This window comes from Dama dama, chromosome 22 (assembly GCF_033118175.1).
Source record: "Dama dama isolate Ldn47 chromosome 22, ASM3311817v1, whole genome shotgun sequence".
Lineage (NCBI taxonomy): Eukaryota > Metazoa > Chordata > Mammalia > Artiodactyla > Cervidae > Dama > Dama dama.
In genome coordinates, this window is record NC_083702.1 from 35647531 (window position 1) to 35667539 (window position 20009).

Consider the following 20009-nt stretch of genomic DNA (forward strand, 5'->3'; position numbering starts at 1 on the left):
GGTCAATGTTTAGCTGGTTTGCACAGATACGGCCTTACTAGTTGCTAAAACTATTGCAATATTTCCTAGTTTCCAGATTACCCACTCTCTCAAGCCCTCCAAGTCCTGCTCCCCTCCCCACGACCCTGCAGCCTTCTCTGCCCAGCTTCTTTCCTTGGGATCCCTGTCCGCTTCTTCGCCTCGTGATCCGGCAGCTAATGGAACAGGATCCGGCAGAGCAGGAGGCCTCTGGGATGCAGGCACAATTCAGCTCGTTCAACTCTTGAGTGTTGACTGGCTGACTATGCTTTCTTCATCGACAGGTAACGTGAAGTGCAGAAAGAATCAGGAAAAAATCATGGGTCTTGCAAAAGAGAATCCTAGTAAATCAAACTTCAGAATCTGAGGCCCAGGTTCCTTCTGTGACATTGAGCTTCTCCATAGAAACTGATTAGAAAAACTAACAAGAGCCACTTTGGCTTCTTGAACTTTGAGGACTATTATCTGGACACCAGGGGATTTCCTGGTGGCTCAGCAGTAAAGAATCTGCCTGTGATGCAAGAGGTGTGGTTTCGATCCCTGGGTCTGGAAGACACCCCTGGAGGAGGCTATGGCAACCCACTCCAGTATTCTTGCCTGGAGAATCCCATGAACAGAGAAGCCTGGTGGGCTTATAGTCCATGAGGTTGCAAAAAGTCGGGCATGACTGAAGTGACTAAGCACGCACCTGAATACTAGCAGATTCAATTTCTGATTAATTCAGGAAATCAGTCAATGACAACTAAAAGCCCACGCCTCATGTGCTTGCCCTGGTCCTTCTTACTCATCCCACTTCCATCCCTGAATCTCATTTAAAACAGTTTGGCCCAATCCTTTCACCCTCACTTCTGGTATTTAAGATGAAGACTCTGGGTACAGCCACACTGTGAAATATTTACCTTTTGCATCTCTGTATTTCAACATAAGATGAGGATTAGAAAGATGTTAAGATGTACACAAAAATTTAGTGACTCATGGATCATATATATGAATACTAAAGAGGAAATTAGGATAATTAAAGGATAGATCCCACCACAAGAATGAAATCCAGAGCTGGGAACTGAAAAAAAGATGCCTCTTAAATTGAAGACACATGTCTGGATTTAAAATGTGGACAGTAGAGGTGGCATTCCCTTGAAGGTAGACATTTACTTCTTAATTGTGCATTCTGAAGCTATAACCTCTAGCCTCCTGCTTCCCTGGAAATGTAAACATTTTAAAAGTGTCTTATTATGTTCCAACGTCTTTAAAATAGGTTTTGAAGATTGAGCAGTTTCATAATTGGCTTAATTAGATCCAATTACACAATTAGTGTAAATTGGAAATAATAGAATCAGAATGTGTAATTTCATAATTATAACACATGACAATAAAGCAGCAATTAAGTCAGCAAATGCTGCTGAGGCAGAAGGGGTGCATATAAATCTTAGAAGACCTGATGTCTTTCATAAGCCCACCTCCCTCCTGAAATAGTTACTGCTCAAAAATACTGTTGAGCTAAACGAGATTGATTTTGAGTTCCAGACACAGAAAAACAACATCTGGTAAATTCTTAGTTCTTTTCCTTCCTTCTGGGTGACTAGATTGCTTTTCTATCTCATTAAAGGATGACCTCTCTCTTTCTGAAGTCTTCATAGATCACGCAAGAATTCATTCTGATGGGTGAATCATGCCAAACAACCCACCATTGTGCATGCCTGCCCCTCTGCCAAACCAGCAGCTTCAGGTGCACTCCTGAGGGCTTTGTGTGTATGGGAGGAGCTGGTCTTGAGACATACTTAGACAGACGTCAGAGGGATTAAATCACCAGTCTCTCAGATCAGCCGTCCGATTTTTAATATTGCATCCATGATACTTGGTTCAGGTGGCATACCCTTCCTGCTTCGTCTTTACCTTTTGATTTTAAAAGAGGGGAAAAGATGACATTTGCCTAATGAGAAATTCATAGTCTAATCTCGTGCAGCTATTTTGGTGTATCTTTCTGTAAATTATGTCCAACTACCAGAGGGCTAAGAAGAAACTGTTCATTTGGTAATTCACTCATTATTTTATTTATTCATTCAATAAATGTTTTGAGCTTCTTGAGGGTAGAGGTTGTGTGTGCATGCTAAGTTGCTTCAGTTGTGTCCAACTCTTTTGTGACCCCATGGACTGTAGCCCACCAGCTTACTCTGTCCATGGGATTTTCCAGGCAAGAATATTGGAGTGGGTTGCCATGCTCTCCTCCAGAGGATCTTCACGACCGAGGGATCAAACACATGTCTCTTATATCTCCTGCATCAATAGGCGGGTTCTTTACCACTAGTGCCACGTGGGAAGCCCGAGGGAAGAGATTACTTCTTGTTTAGTCTTATGTATCAAAACCACAGAACAGTTGCTGGCATAGAAGAGACACTCAAAGTCTATCAAGTTACTTTTAATGTATATTACAGATATCACCTGCCCTGGTCTTACACAGAACAAAAGCTACTCTATTCCTAGTTGTGGCCTTCAAGAAACTTAAAATTGTTTTTGTGTCACGACAACTATTATGTTAACAAAAACATGTGTTAATTGGTACAATCATTATGGAAAACAACATGAAGTCTCCTTAAAAAACTAAAAATACTATCATATGATCAAGCAATCCCACTCCTGGGCATATATCCAGAGAAAACTAAACTGAAAAGATACATGAGCCCCAGTGATCATAGCAGCACTATTTCAATAGCTAAGACAATAGCTAAGTGACCTAAATGTCCATTGACAGATGAATGGATAAAGAAGGTATGGTATATATACACAGTGGAATATTATTCAGCCATAAAAAGGATGAAATAAAACCATTTGCAGCAAAATGGATGCAACTAGAGATTATCATACTGAGTAAAGTCAGTCAGAGAGAGAAAGACAAATACTCTATGATATCACTTAACACATGGAATCTAAAAAAAAATGATACATGAACTTACCAAACAGAAATAGAGTCACAGATGTAGAAAACAAATTTATGGTTACCAGAAGGGAAAAGGGGGGACAGGATAAATTGGGAGACTGGAATTAGCAGATACAAACTACTATATATAAAATGGATAACCAACAAGAACCTATGGTGTAACACAGAGAACTCTACTCAATACTCTGCAATGACTTACATGGAAAACAAATTTTTAAAAGAGTGTGTGTGTGTGTGTGTGTGTGTATGTGTGTATAAATCTGATCCACTTTACCGTACAGCAGAAATTAATAATATTGTAAATCAACTGTATTCCAATAAAAATTAACAACAACAACAAAAAAACCCCCATACAACTCCAGCCCCCCAAAAAAGAACAAGTGAAACTGTCCCAGCTGACATCACCACGATGTCCAAAAATAATTTTTAGTCAAGAGTCAAATAAGCATAAGAGCTTAAAAGTGCCAGGCACTAAAATGAGGAACTGATCCCCCCCAAAGCCATGGTCATGGGGCATGGCCAGCCAGGGTCTGGGTTGCCACCCAGTACACCAGAACACGTGGGCAGTTCTCTGAACAAGCAGGGTACCTGCTTTTCCGGTACCTCTGATTTCGATCTCACTGTTTGTCAAACTAAGTACTAAATATTCCCAAAGGTCCCTAACATACCTCGGCAAATGAGCAACTGAAAATCTGAAAATGTCTCCAAAATGTTACAGAAACCTCTAAAAGCCTTGGGCATTTTTTCTAATGATCTCTATTTTGTTTGTTTCTCTTCAATATCATCCTTTGGGTAATGGCAGAAGCAAAGGGGCTTAGTGATGCTCACAGGCCATTACTAGCACAGGCTACAGGACTTGCCCTCTTGGCCCTTTCCTCCTAGTTTATTGGGTTCTTTTTCATTATTTTTACTTTCCTGCACGGTCCTTCCTTTTCTGTCTCCCACTTTGTGTCCCCAATAAACACCAGCTCAAAATATCAATCCTCTTATAAAAAATGAGAACTTGTTTGCCAGAAGAAAATATATTCCCAAAATACCTTGGTCTACTCACATCTCCCCTAACAATATCCCAAAAGAGTTTTGTGTTAATTCAAAGACTCAGAGAGTGGATAGTTAAACAGCTTGAGGCAGGGTCTGAAGGCAGGAGTGAGGAAGTTTTAAGTTCCTACGAATATTTTAGAGGTTTGACGCTGTCACTGGGTGGGTGTAGAGGCACAAATGTATTTTCTAAGAATCTAACCCCTAAAAATAATATATCAATTTATTTACAATGTATGCCTTAATGCATATGAGTATAAATATTCTTTATGCATGTTGTGTGCGTGCCAAGTTGCCTCAGTCCTATCTGACTCTTTGTGACCTTTTGGACTGAAGGCTCCTCTGTCCATGGGGTTTTCCAGGCAAGAATACTGGAGTGGGTTGCCATGCACTCCTCCGGGGGATCTTCCCAATACAGGGATCGAACCTGTGTCTTTTATGTCTCCTGCATTTGTAGGCGGGTTCTTTACCACTAGTGCCACCTGGGAAGCCACCAGATACTCATTTTTACCTGAGCATAAAATTGATGGATTGGAGGTGAAAAAATACACAGAGGGGAGAAACAGCCCCAAACTTGGTATATTCTTATTTTTCTCATTTCACCAGAAGACAGGAAGCATTTGCTAAGGGCCCCTAGGTTCAAATTGGGCTTACTTAAAGTATAGTAGAATTCAGATGAGTTGTTTCATGAACAAATATGAGGAACTTCCTTATTTTATTTTGCATAAATCCTTGAGGGTAAAACCTATGTCCATCATGAAGACGTGAAAACTTCTTCTAAAGCTCTATTGATAAACAAGCATTTAAATCAAGCTGGTAAACATACCTAATTTTAAAGACCAAAAATTGAAGTGGTAGGAAAGTGGAGGGTTTCCTACCAAGCTGTTAAGAGTGATTACCTTTGACCTGGAGGAAGAGAAAAATACTGTCTTTGAAATGAGCTACAGACATGTGTCGACTTGCCATGAGCTCTAAAATCTTCTCTCTCTTGGTGGATCAAGATTACGAGGCCATAATCTCCATGAAGCTTGGAGTAACAATTTTCCAAACTGGGTTTGTCAGCTACAGATTTTCATAAGTTTTCCAAAAGGGCTATTTCAGTAAATGAACACTCTTAAGAGTCAAATGACTTTCTGTTTCCATCCTTCCTAAGCTTAATATCATTCTTCCTTCTCCTGACCATTAAAGTTCAGGACTGGTGCCTATTCTCTTGGACGTGCTCTGCTTGGATGAGAATGAGACATTTCATGGTCGAATAAGTTTGTGGTTCTCCTCCCTCTTGTCCTGGTTCTTGAGAGAGGAGAGGATGGATGGACACACGGAAATGCAAGGCTTAAACATTCAAGGACAAGAGCCCGGCAAAATGGTGATCTTAATATCAAGACTAAAGATGGGTCAACAGTTTCTTGGCAGTCACCTGGGGATTTCCTTACCCAAGATCCAAAGGCTTGGACCTGTCTCTTCTTTGCAACAACTGATGCTGTGAACTCTGACACTGAAAATGCTCATCTCTAGGCTTCTGACACACTCCACTCCCTGGTGCTGCTTCTACCCTTTTTATTGTCTTCTTTTCTACTTATTTTATTTGTCTTTTTCCTTTTTCCTCGAGACAAGATCTCCCAGGTTTTGTCTCTGGCTTTCTCTTCTCCTCTCTTTATATTTCTCCTCTCTCCTGCCACCTGCTAACCTGATGGCGCCAGCTGTCTTTCCATGTGGATTATCCCAGGGAAAACTGTCAATTACTGAGTACCCACCATGAGCAAGACGCTTTTTACACATCATCTCACTGATCTCACACCCATTTTCTGCCTCTCAGGTGAGGCGGCAGAGTCTCAGGGAGGTTCAAAGACTCACCCAAGATCCCAAGACCACACAGCAGATCCGTGCTAGTCAGGGTTTTAATCCAGATCTTTCTGGCTGTAACACTCCTGCTGTTATCAGTACACCATCTCTCCCAAGCCATGACTCAGCCTCCTGTCTTGTTTCAAAATCAACAAGTCTTCTTCTCTGACTAGTTCTCTCCTCCTCACAGAGACTTTCTGAAACCCATTCGCTGCCTTTCTCCCAAGGACCAGGCTCACAGTGCCAGGTGTCCCTGGCTCAGCTCTCAGCCTTTCACCTGCTCCTCCACAGCCCCCTCCTAATCTTGTCAATTGCCAAGTACCACCTCTCACTTTCCCTTCCCCAAACCAGCCCACTCTGCCTGAACACTCTACTGGGCCACATTTATTCCCTTAGGTAAAAACCTCTGTGGCTTCTTTTGTTGAAAGAAAATAATGACCAAAACCTACACCTCTTACTCCAAAGTCCAGTTGACTTTTTGGGTCATAACTTGCAGAACTTCCTTAGAAGTAAACCATGTGCTGGTGAAACCAGGCAAGTAACTATCCCCGAGTGTCTGAATGTCCCATTTCGAGGCTTTTCTTTAGGCTGCTCCCTCTTATAGGAACTCACTCCTAATCCAGCAGACACTCCTCATCTGCACAAACTCTACCCTGTCTCATGTATTAGACACACACACACACACACACACACACACACACACACACACACACACACCCCAAATCCCTTCCGCCACCTTCTAGTTGGTTATCACTCTACATCGTTAAGCCTTCAGACTTTTCTCTGTTCCACTCTTAAGGAACTTGGTTTGTTGAACTTTAGGTTTATTATTCACCTCCTCTTCTTAGGAAGCTCTAAACTCTTTGGCTTTAAGGATTGTTTCAGACTTCATTGTATTCCCCCAAATCTTTAGTCCAAGGGACATAATAGATGACTGATAAATATATACTAATTAAATATAACTCAAACTTTGATAAAATACAGCAGTGTGAGGTCACATTGTATTTACTTATTTTTCTAAATTAAAAAAAAAAAAAAAATTGGCCACACCACAGGGCGTATGGGATCGTAGTTCTCCAACCAGGCATGGAACCCATGAGCCCTGCATTAGGAGCATGGAGCTTTAACCACTGGACCGCCAGCCAAGTCCTGAGGTCACATGTTAAATGAATGCTTACATGATTTTCCCCTGGCAAGCAGAAACAAAATGTTTCACACAAATAGTCTCTGAGCATCTTGAGATGAAGAATAAATGATGACTGTGAGTGCCTATTCTCGAAATGATAACCTGTTTCCTAATTTAGAAGGAAGAGAGGGCAGAAAAGGCTACATGGAGAAAAAGAAACAATATTAGGTTCTGCCCACTGTCATATAAAAATGGAGAGAAAATAACTTACAGTAGGATGCATGTCCATAATAAAATAGGATGAAAAATGCTGAATTAAAAAAAACTCAATTTACATGGAGCTCTCCTGTGACACATAAATATTGTCAGGTAAGGTAAAACAGTGCAATGTTAACTTGTACTTAGTAAGATGTTAGCCTCTGAACATGTTCTTTGGTTGTCCCTTATATTGTAGTTTATGCCTTCCTAAGTGGATGTAAGCTCCCAGAGGGGAAGACACAGACCCGCTGCTACCTGGCTCTCCTGACACTCTGGTGTTTAAAATGTTATCCTTGGGATAGGGCTTCCTAGGTGGTGCTAGTGGTAAGTAATCCACCTGCCAATGCAGCTGATCCAAGATATGAGGGTTCGATCCCTGGGTCAGGAAGATCCCCTGGAGGAGAACATGGCAACCTACTCCAGTATTCCTGCCTAGAGAATCCCGTGGACAGAGGGGCCTGGAGGCTACAGTCCACAGGATCACAAGGAGTCAAACACGACGGAAGTGATTGAGCGTACACACATTCTTGGGACTCACATTAAGGAAGGTCATGGCTCTTCGAAGGCCTCATTCTCATAGTTAACACAATTTTGGAGGATGGTTTTGGGGGCAAAATCCAATATATGGCCACGTTTATTGTAAGAATATGAGAATTTATATCAGATGCAAAGATTTGTCATTGTTCAGTCACTAAGTCATGTCTGGCTCTTTGTGACATCACGGACTTGCAGAAGACCAGGCTTCCCTGTCCTTCACTATCTCCCGGAGTTTGCTCAAACTCATGTCCATCGAGTCAGTGATGCCATCCAGCCATCTCATCCTCTGTCATCCCCTTCTCCTCCTGCCTTCAATCTTTCCCAGCATCAGGGGCTTTTCCAATGAGTCAGCTCTTCACATCAGGTGGCCAAAGTACTGGAGCTTCAGCTTCAGCATCGGATGCAATGATATTCACTAACTCAAAGGACATGAGTTTGAGCAAACTCTGGGAGATGGCGAAGGACAGTGAAGCCTGGTATGCTGCAGTCTATGGGGTCGCAAAGAGTTGGACACGACTTAGCAACTGAACAACAAAATGCATATCATGGATACATGAAAGTTGCGACTCTGACTTCTCTTTAAGCCAGTTCATTTTAATTTTCTATGAAACAGAAGAAACTCTGAATCATGGACAACCACCATACTCTCTGCGCAATGCTACTGATCACGAGGAAGTCATTAGCAACTGCAGACAGCAGAATCAGGGCAAATCCATCACCAATACTGGTCAATCTCTCCAAAATGTGTGCTGACAAAAAGTCAATGCTCTCCCACTGGGGCTGAACATTATCCCCTCCCCAAACACTCTTTAACTGCTTAAATGCTTGATTTCTGAAATTCAAGGCATTTCTTAAAGTATGAATCATGTGCCAATGTGAAAGTTCCAGATTTGGGGAACTGAGACATTAATGATGACAGAAAGCATGAGGTCAGAAGATGACAGAAAGGACTGAATGCACTGCACAGAGAATTCTCCAGGAAATACCATCTGTACCCCTGAGGCTTAGATTTGGTTTGTATAATCAAGACGTCCACTAAAAACCAGTGATTTAGCCAGGACAGGGGTTCTTCAGTGACTGACAGTCCTATTTAAAATCTAACAAACTGACTGCTAGAACCTTTGCATTCTGGGAGGAAGGTAGGGCAGGGAATTGGAAGCATACAGAATGCAGTCCAGTCATAGATCCAAACCCTCTCCTCACTCACCACAATCATTTGAGCCACGTAACTCTCAGGTCCAGTATATTCCGTTGGGTCTTTCACCTTCACCAGGACTAGGAAGTACAAATAATGCCACATATTGTGTTCTGACTTGATGTGTTCCTCAAAAGAAACTGTTTTATTATCAAACTTGTCCCTCTCGAGTCCTGCAAAAAAAACCAGGAGAGACAATGTGTCTAATGTGTCATTTAATCAGCGCTCACTTTTGGCATAAAAACATAATCATTATTGTGAAGAAACATTTTCTAAAAGAGCATGACAATTTAAAATGTTATGATTAAAAACAACGCAGTACACAAGACCTCCAGAAAAAATGTCATAGTCTTTCATTTCTTCCCAACTAACATTTTCCCCTGTGGATCCTGGGAGAAGTGCAGTCCTACTTTACATCCTATTATGGATGTAAAATTTGCAGACAATTTAAAACGTAACCAAGTAAAAATTGTCAAATTATAATAAACTGGACTGCAAGTCTAAGGAAAAGAAGTCAAAATGATTGTGCAAGAAAAAGCACGCTTGCTAATAATCAGGGCAGAAAAAAAAATGCCGTTTTATCCAGGAACTTGGGTAAAAAGAAAAAAAAAGGCAGCTAACAGTCATCTCTCTTCAAAACCACTTGTAATCAGTGAAGGGCAAAAGAATGTCCACTGAGATCTGTGTTCTGAATGCAATAAGGATTCACAGGCTTGTCCCACCCTTAGACTACTGTGTTCCAGGCATTTTGGGGAGGGGAAGGTCTGATCAATTTCCAGGGCACATTTTTTTAGCTTCTGGAAGGACACTGAGGAGAGGATCTGGGTAGTAAGATGCTTTTCTCTCAAAGGTTGAAGGGTAGATGAAAGGAAATGAATGGAGATGAAGAAAAACGTCTATGGAAAAATGAATTAGGCTGCCAAGTAAAATGGGATATTGGGATTCAGTCTGGTTTTGCAGTTCGGACACTGGAAAAGAAATCTGGAAATTGAATTCCAACACTGGCTACTTTTTTCCTAAACATATTTTTTTTAAAGTCATTTGGCCCTTTAGGCATGAAGAAGACCCTTTAAACAATAAGATACAAAGTACACAAATCAACAAAAGTCTGTTCCCCAATGAAGGTGTGACCTTTTAAATTACATTATTGGATATTTTTACGGGAAATACCATAAAATTTAGCTGGCTGATGGTCATGCCTCGTCTTACTTGACCTATCGTCAGCTTAGCATGCTTCAAATAAAAATCCAATCCTCTCCCCCAAATGAGCTCCACCCACGTCCTCTTTTCATTCCATGGCAACTCCAGTCTTTCAGTTTTCAAGCCAAAAGTCTAGAGTCATCCTTGAATCCTCTGTCTCAATGTCACATCCAATTCATGTTGAAATTCATTTGGTACTTTTACAATTCACCCCACCCTCACCTTCGTCTGCTGGGCCCACAAATCTGTTCTCTACCAGGTTCGTGAATACCATTTTTTCTAGATTCCATATATATACTTTAACTATACAATACTTGTTTTTCTCTTTCTGGCTTAACTTCACTCTATAAGAGGCTCTAGGTTCATCCACCTCACTACAACTGACTCAAATCCATTCCTTTTTATGGCTGAATAATATTCCATTGTATACATGTACCACAACTTTCTTATCCCTTCTCCTGTTGATGGACATCTAGGTTGCTTCCATGTCCTGATTATCGTAAATATTGCTGCAATGAACACTGGGGTACAAGTATCTTTTAGAATTGTGGTTTTCTCACGGTATACACCCATGAGTGGGATTGTTGGGTCATATGTTAGATTTGTTCCTAGTTTTTTAAGGAATCCCCATACTGTTTTCCAAAATGGCTGTATCAGTTTACATTCCCACTAACAGTGCAGGAGGGTTCCCTTTTCTCCACATCCTCTCTGGCAATTATTGTTTGTAGATTTTCTGGTGATGGCCATTTTGACTGGTATGAAGTGATACCTCGTTGTAGTTTTGATTTGCATTTCTCTAATAATTGAGAAAGTAGCTCTGACATATATACACTGTGTGTGTGTGTGTGTGTGTGTTAGTCGCTCCGTCTTGTCTGATTTTTTGTGACCCCATGGACTATAGCTCACCATGGAATTCTCCAAGCAAGAAAACTGGAGTGGGTTGCCATTCCTGACCCAGGGATTGAACCCAGGTCTTCTGAATTGTGGGCAGATTCTTCACCATCTGAGCCACCAGGGAAGCCCATATATACACTATTATATATAAAATAGATAGTGGGAAATTACTAAATAACATAGAGAGCCCAACCTGGAGCCCTGTGATGACCTAGAGGGTGGGGTGAAAGGAGAGGAGGGTTGAAAGGGATATATATATATATATATATATATATATATATATATAATTTATGGCTGATTCACATTGTTGAACGGCAGAAACCAACACAAAATTGTAAAGCAGTTTTCTACCAATTAAAAAATTTTTAAAAAGAAATTATTTTGGCTGTATCTTCAACATATACCCAGAATCTGATCGCCTCTCACCACCTCCAAGGCTACCACTCTGGTTTGAGCCATTACTGTCACTCATCTGGTTTACCCAAATAACCCCCAGGCCTCCTTGCTTCCATGTTTCCTCTCTAAGGCCTATTCTCAACACAGCAGCCAGAGTGACCCTTTAAAAACCTGAGTAGGACGGTGTCTCCCCTCTGTTTTAAACCCTGCAGTGGTTCCTCACCTCCTCAGAAAAAAGGTCAACATTCTTACAATGGCCCATGAGTAAGGTTGCCAGGGAAAATACAGGATTCCCAGTTAAGCCCAAAGATTGAAAAAACAATGAATAATTGTTGGGCTTAAATATATCCCATGCAATAGCAGCTTGCTAAGCCCTACATGATGTGGCCCTCCAGCCTTTCTAATATTATCTCCCACCTCCTCTCTCTTGCTAACTCTCATCCAGCCACCAAGGGCTTCTCTGCCCTTCCTGGCACCCAGATCCCTGCCTCAGGGCCTTTGAACTGACTGTTTCCTCTCCCTACAGCTCTCTTCTCTCTGATATCTCTGGGACTAACTCACTTACCTTCTAGTTCTTCTCAAACCTCACTTTCTCAATGTGGCTTCATTTGATTGCTTTATTCAGTCTGTCCCTCCCTTTCTACTGACACTTTTGATCACTCTTTCCTTTGTCTTACAGTGTTTTTCATCTCCGAACAGACTGAAAATAGCCATATCAAAGGTGTTCAATTTAACTGGACCACAAGTCTCAGATATATAGGTAAAAATTGTTGTGCAGAAAAATCCAACCTGCTAATTAGCACAAAAGAAAGGCATAACATTTTATCTGGGAACTTAGATATGAGCTTATTCTGTTGATTATTTACTGCATGTCCATGGGCAGATATATGTGTCTCTTTTCTTCAGTAATGGTCCCTGTAGTTTAGAACATTGCCTGGCACATAGTCGGCGCTGAATAAAATATTAATTGAGTGAATTAAGAGTATGTCACTAAGAACAAAACAGAACTGAAGAGATGCAGGAAAGAGTAGAATATAAGCAGAAGGCAATGAAGGAGTAGAAGTTGTAAACTGGCAGAAATCAGGAGGCAGAGCCGCAGGTAGAAAGAGGGAATTAGAATGGCCCTAGAAAAGAGAGAAAGGGGGACGCTGAGAAAAAAGTTGGGTAATAGTGTATGGTGGGGCTTCAGGTCTTGCTAAATTAAAGCATCTGGCTCTTCATGATGGCTCTTTTGCTTACTGCATTTGTTATCTTAAATTGTTCATGTATTCTTTCAATAAATGCTCATTATTTTAAGGAAAAAAAAGGAATACGTCACTAGGATTCATATAATCCTAGACTGTTTCACTAGGATGCATGTAATCAAAAACAGATAATAGCAGTATTGATGACATGGATAAATTGGAACCCCCCTACACTTCAAAAATAGTTTAGCAGTTTCTCAAAAGTTGAACACAGAGTTACCATGTTACCAGCAATTCCACTCTTAGGTATATTCACAACAGAAAAAAATGTATGTCCACACAAAAGCATATACATGAGTGTCTGTAGCAGCATTATTCACAATAGCTAAAAAGTAGAAACCCAAATGTTCATCAACTGATAAAAAGATAAACAAAGTATGGTATATCCGTACAATGGATATTTTTCTGCAATAAGAAAGTACGGATGCATGCTAATATGAACCTTGAAAACATATTAAGTGAAAGAAGCAAGTCACAGATGACCACATATGATACGATTTCATTTATACGAAATGCTTAGGACAGGCAAATCTATAGCGACAGAAAGTAGATCACTGGTGGCCTAGGGCTGAGGATGGTCAGTTTGATGGGAAGGAAGGGAACAGTGATGGCCAAAGGGTAGGAGGTTTCTTTAGAGGGCAATGAAGATGTTCTAAAATTATGATGACACATGTACACTCGTGGCTGATTCATGTCAATGTATGGCAAAAACCACCACAATATTGTAAAGTAATAAATAAATTAATTAAAAAAATAAAATTATGATGCTACATACACAACTCTGAACATACTAAACCCACTGAAAATGTATACTTTAAATGAGTCTATCATAAGGTATGTAAATTATATCTCAACAGAACCATTACAGAAAAATGGAGAAAACTTTTAAGTAGCTTTCTCCTAGAATCCAATTCAAACAATTACCTACCTATGTACCTGTTGCAAGGTACATAGAACTATAAAGATAAAAAGATAATGTCTACAATCAATCAATCCATAATAGGGTAAAGGAAACAGACAAATTGTATTGTATTCTAAGTGGTATAAACTATCAAGGAAACATAAAGGAGGGCAAAACGAGTTCTGACCAGATACATTTTAAAAGGTTTCAATGAGGCATAAAGTTTTAAACGTCTGACCTATGAAACATGACCGTGGCAAGTGAAGAAGAGATGACCAGTAAGAAAGGGTACTTAATTTTTACTGAGCACCTATTTATGCTGAGAACCATAAAGATGTTTAAATATGCTATAATAACAACAATAATCAATCTGACCTTTCATTGATTGCTCACGTTAATAACTCTACTTAGTGGAAAAGTCAGCCGGTATTTAAATAAAAATATTCCTGACTCCAAATCTATATTCTTTTGCCTCTGGGCAGAGGAAACAGCACAGCAGAACTAGAGATGAAAGCAAACGCCCTGTTTGGGGAACTGTCAGTTCTTCTGGTGTGGTCGGGAGGGAACACTCGGAAATGAAGGTGAAATGGTACATTTGGCACAAACCCTGAAAACTTTTACACGCAAAGCTAAGGAGTCTGCACTTTATTCTGAAGGCTTCTGAGTGGAGCCTAGCATACTGGGCGCTGTGTTTTAAGTAATTTCTGGTAGCAGGATTTAGAGGAAGACTATGAGAGAAGAGGAGAGGGTGGGAGTCCAGGGGACCAGGGCACAGGAAGAGGCATGTAATGGAGGGAAACTGGTTGTCTTTCATCATCATTAGATCTTACTCTCTAAGCATTATAGTCCATTCGTGTGGTTTCAACCAGCATCATGCTGATGATTTCTCAATCTTTATTCCCAGTACCGACCTTTCTTCTTAACTTTAGATTTTATTTCCAGCTGCCTCCTGACTAACTTTACAGGCATGTCAAACTCAACTCATCAAAGATGTATGTCTCTAGCCCTTCATCTCTTCTGTTAATGAAGTCCCTGTCCACCAAGGAACTTGATGCTGCCTTCAGACTCAGGTACTAACTATCCGCTCTGCACATGTCCCGTGGTCACCCTGACTTTCTCACTATTCTCCAAACACACCAAATCCTTTGAAAGCCCTAGGCCTCTATCTAGTCTCTTTCCCACTTGACAGGAGTTCCTTCTCCAAGAGCCAGCTCAATCACTGGCACCACTCTGGCTCCCTTGGTTGATCCTTTCAGTGTCTTTCTGCAAAAACTTGTCTGTTTCTATTGATTCCTTAGGCTCTACTACTTTATTGCCTGATTTATTTTTTTGTATTACCAGCACCTGGCATAGTAATTGGAAAACAGCTGACATTCAACTAAAGTTGAGAGAATAGTTGAATATACGAATAAGAGATTGAAGAGGATTCACAAATGAAAACTGAAGAGGGCTTGATGTCCAATTAGAGGTATAGATTTAGTAGGAATGAAGAATGACTCTGAATTTTCTGACTTGGATGAGTGAGTTTAAGGTAATATCAACAAATCAAGAGGGAAAAAACAGAAGGAAGAGATTTTAAAGGGAGGATATGTTTGATTTGGGATGTGTTCCGTTTCAGATGCCTATAGAAAAATGAATGTTGGGATGCTAGGTGGGAAGCTGGGAACTCCAAAAAAGCATTCAAGATGTAACTCTACTAGTTCAAGGATAAATGACATAAATGAAAATGAAAATGAAAATGAAATGAAATGATAAAATGAAAATAAAATAAAAATGAAAATGAAAATGATAAATGAAAGCCAGAGCACTGGATGAGATTCATAAAGGAGAAAGAAAGGATGGGTAAGAAGAGTTCTGTGTGCCCAATACAAATTTTTCTGGAAAAAATAAGAAGACTACACTTATGCTGTGTTTCCCACCCAGTATGACTAAGGTAAGGGTACATATCCACTCAGCAGCCAGGCATTCCTATCCCTCTTTGTTCTATTTTTCTCCTAGTCCTTGTCATCATTTGACATTCTATGTATGTGAGAAAATAAGCTCCACGATGACAGTGCTTTTTGTCTGGTTTTGTTCACTGCAAGATCCTACTACACTGTGGATATAAGTATTGAACAAATAGGTGAATGAATGACTTTCATGCATAAGTATAGAGAATTAGAGAATAAAATCACGCATAAGGTATAGAGAAGGAACTAACATACCAAGAGAAGAACACAGATGCCTTCCTCACAAAATAGCCTTTATTTCCTATGAAAGCATCTAGAAAGATCTTTCATTCCAGGAATCTGACCCTCCTTATGATAGGAATTCTGACCTTTCTCCATTTTGTTATTCTGTTGCAATTCAGCCTCTAGTCATTCAAAATTAATAGTTAATGTGGACAACAGAGCCAACGGTTTCCATGCTTACTGCTTCAGCTGTCTTGTGCTCATCACCACCCCATCATGACCGCCTTCTGGACCCCTAGCAATCGTTTTCTGAATCATAACTGATGCATCTGGTCATGTCTTCAAGGCTCAGAAGTCCCATCTGCTCTCATTGCCTGTCACAGCACCTATCTCTTCTGCAAACGCCACTATGAGTATCCTTGGAATATTCCTAGAGCCAGTTCCTACTGTGGAGAATCCCTTTTCTGTTATTTGATACCATATTCCCCTTTGGATCACAATTTAACACCAGACTGTTCCAAGAACCATTTCTAGATTAAACACAACTATTTTATACAACCCCCAAATATCCCATATGTTTAAATCATTCTTGAAGATATATTATTATAATATATATGGTATATATTTGGGCTTCCCTGATAGCTCAGTTGGTAAAGAATCTGCCTGAAATGCAGGAGATCCTGGTTTGATTCCTCGGTTGGGACGATCCCCTGGAGAAGGGAACGGCTGCCCACCCCAGTATTCTGGCCTGGAGGATGCCATGGACTGTATAACTCATGGGGTCACAAAGAGTCGGACCTGATTGAGCCACTTTCACTTTCAGTGGTATATATTAGATCTTATATGTAATAAGCAATTCCAGGAATGAATGTGTATCTAGATATACATGATCACAACACTTCATGCATACTTCTGCCTTTTGAGGGCAGAGGATAAAGAACCCTTAAGTTACCGAGGTCACAGGGATTAGCAGCTATAAGAACTTGGAAACACTTTGCAATATTTAAGATAAGTTTCTATTTTAAATGTTCACACTAAATTTGTTCTACTTTACAAAACATTTGTTCCAATATAAAAAAATACTATTTAAATTTGCTCTTAGGTTAACTTACCTAAATGGCCTCTCAAATATTTGAATAAATGTGAAGTTTCTGAAAAATACACTACACTGATCTAATACTTCTTGATGTGTGGGTGTGTTAGCTGCTCAGTTGTGTCCGACTCTTTGTGACCCCATGGACTGTAGCCTGCCAGGCTCCTCTGTCCATGGAATTCTCTAGGCAAGAATACTGGAGTGGGTTGCCAGTTCCTTTCTCCAGGGGATCCTCCCAATCCAGGGACTGAGCCTGGCTCTCCCACACTGCAGGCGGATTCTTTACCTTTTGAGTCAGGGAAGCCAGTACTTTTTGATATCTCACACTATATATCCCTGTGGATATGTGTATGACACAGAAACTATACCCTACATGTAACAAAATTTGGAATAACTTGGAATTAGTGCAATTAAGCTTTTTGTCTGCAGTATATAGTAATTTAGGACTTACTTGCTTTATTTTCCTTTATAAGCAATAAGCCACATAAGTATAGAGACAATGTTAATTTGGAGGTGACTAAGCGGATAGTCATTCATTAAGCAAATATTTATGAATAATCCCCAATACATACTGAGTTGGCCAAAAAGTTCGTTTGAGTTTTTCCATTCCATCTTACAGAAAAACTCGAATGAACTTTTTAGCCAACCCAATAATTGGAAGCATAAAAATGGATAAGATGTAGATGTTGATCTCCTAAAGAAGAGAAGTTATCATGTACTGAGAGCTTACTTTCAGTTAAGCACTGAGCTAGGGATTTTAATATACAAGATTTCATTTATAGCCACCACAACCCCAAAACATGGCAGCATACTCTTCACTTTCAAGGTGAAAGAAGACTTGGCTAAGATCACAAAGCCAGGATGGGAAACCAGTATAGACCCACATCTGTTTGACTGTAAAGCTCATTTACTTTCTATAATATGGCAATGCCTAGTATCCAACAGAGGAGATAAGACAATGGAAAATGTGTATAGTACCCTAGAGCTAATTGTGATTGAATACTTTAGGAGTAAATGTGTTTGCTTCTGATTAGTAAGACCAGAGAAAGCTGAACTCATGCAATAACAATTTTAGATCTGGGTCTCAGAGAGAGGGCGGTTGTTCAACAGCCTAGGAGTTTGGGCATTCTAAACAGAAACACCATAACTGAGAACACGTGGAAAGAAAGAGTTAAAGATGAGTAACACACTTGAACCAGACTTTGAGCTATAAATGGGAGAACAGTGGAAGGAAAGACAGGCAAAAAAAGAAGAGGCCCAATTGTGGGGCATCCTACATGCCAGGAAAATCAGAGTTTTTGAGTTATAGTCTGTACAGTGCCATTGATGGCCTTTTGAATAAGGAAATGATGAGCTCAAAGTGGAAAATTTTGTCTGGCAGCACTGAATAGGTCATTTGGGGGTATGAGCCAGGGTAAGCCTGAAAAACCAAGGTGTGGCTGTGGGAATATGTGGAAGGAAGTGAGTGAGATTGTGAAAACAGATTCATTAGCACGTGGTTAAGTAGTACATCTGGAAGAGGAAAAAGGAGATGCTTAGAATGATGGAGAAGTTGCCAGCCCAGTAGGCTGTGATTAATTTCAATATGGAAGTCAGGATAAGCTGCTGGGTTAGAGGAAGAAGATGGAGAGGCATGATGTACTGGTTCGCAGACACGGTGAAATTGGCTGCCAGGAAGTCATACCTTTTAAAATGTCAATCAACCATGGAAAACAAAGGATGAAAGCTTGGAGAGAGGCTGGAGCCTTGGCTACATATTTGGCAATAAACTGCACAGAGCAGTGTTCAAGAGGACAGCAGCGGGGAGACACAAGGAGTCAATGATAAAATCATGGGCTGGGAGAGAGTCTGAGACCTTGTGATGGACCCAGGGAATGTGCAACCTGAACTAGAAGAAAAGGTCAGCAGGAAATTCATGATGAGGTTTGAGACAAACACTTCAATTTGGGGCAGAAGCTTAATGTGATATTTTAAGGAATTTATAGGTTACAAGCTTTTTGATAACTTTGAAAAGCCAGAGAGAATTTTGATATTGAAGGGAAAGCTCAGAGGAGCAGGAATGGGGGTGAAGTGATGCACTTATTTTGCTGTTCATGCTTTTTTGTTAGAATAGGGGAGACAGGATCATGCCTTAGGATGAGGTTCACATTCTACTGACAGATTTTTCCAAAGAGCCCATGTTTTGGAAGCAGGGTTCTGACACAACAGTCATCATGATTGTGAAGAAAAAGGCTTTGAGGAAGCAGGATAAAGGCAAGACAACGAGACACAGGATACTCTTCAAAGGCAGTTATCTTTCTTCCTCTTTGAGGCTCACCATTCTGTTAATATATAACAACTCTCTTCTCAAATGCCCCAATTGTTGTACGACTTCTTCCCAATGCCATGTCAATCTTGCATTCCTCCATCTAATCTAGACATATAAAGAGAAGACTCTTCTTTTTTGTGTCATTTCCTTCCAGCAAGTCCCTCCCCAGCACTGTGCAATCTGGTCCCTGTCCTTATCCACATGGAAACTCCTAAGACTCCAAAACCTCCTAAACAAGAAATTCAAAGGCTATGTTTCAATTCATGTTGCTGGCCTTCTCTGCTTGGGCACAGTTGACAATCTATTATAGTCTTCCCACGGCTATATTCTCCCCAAGGCTACTTTCTCCTTTCACTTTCATATGCCCTCTGTGCCTGGTTGTCCTCACACCATTCATCCTGGATAGTTCTTGTGTGTATGTGATCCCTTTTCTCTTTCAGCTTTTCAATGCCGCTGTTTTCCACTTGAACCCCATTGTCTTCTCCTCTTACTTGGAAGCCTTCCTCCACACTCCAGCTTTTTCTATCCCATTCAGGCTGAGGACTCCCCAGTACTGTCTCCTTCTCTGAGGCTCAGACATATATGTTCACCTCTGTGCTGGGTGTATCCCACTGGGGTATTCAGTTGTTGTTCAGTTGCTCAGTCATGTCCAACTTTTTGCGACCCCATGGACTGCAGCATGCCGGGCTTCCTTGTCCTTCCCCATCTCCCGGGGCTTGCTCAAACTCATGTCCCTGGAGTTGGTGACAGCATCCAACCATCTCATCCTCTGTCATCCGCTTCTCCCTTCTTCTCCTGCCTTCAATCTTTCCCAGCATTAAGGTCTTTTCTAATGAGTCGGCTCTTCCCATCA

At 40.6% G+C, this 20009-nt stretch overlaps 1 protein-coding gene across 2 annotated transcripts in view; it reads right to left on the reverse strand.

The window, feature by feature from the left end:
* ITPR2 (inositol 1,4,5-trisphosphate receptor type 2) overlaps positions 1–20009 on the reverse strand; it is a 556807-nt gene that overhangs the window by 52820 nt on the left and 483978 nt on the right. For both annotated transcript variants that reach the window (XM_061125163.1, XM_061125162.1), the window contains one exon: positions 8962–9122. In XM_061125163.1, coding sequence (XP_060981146.1) covers positions 8962–9122 — 161 coding nt within the window. The remainder of the gene's footprint in view (positions 1–8961; positions 9123–20009) is intronic.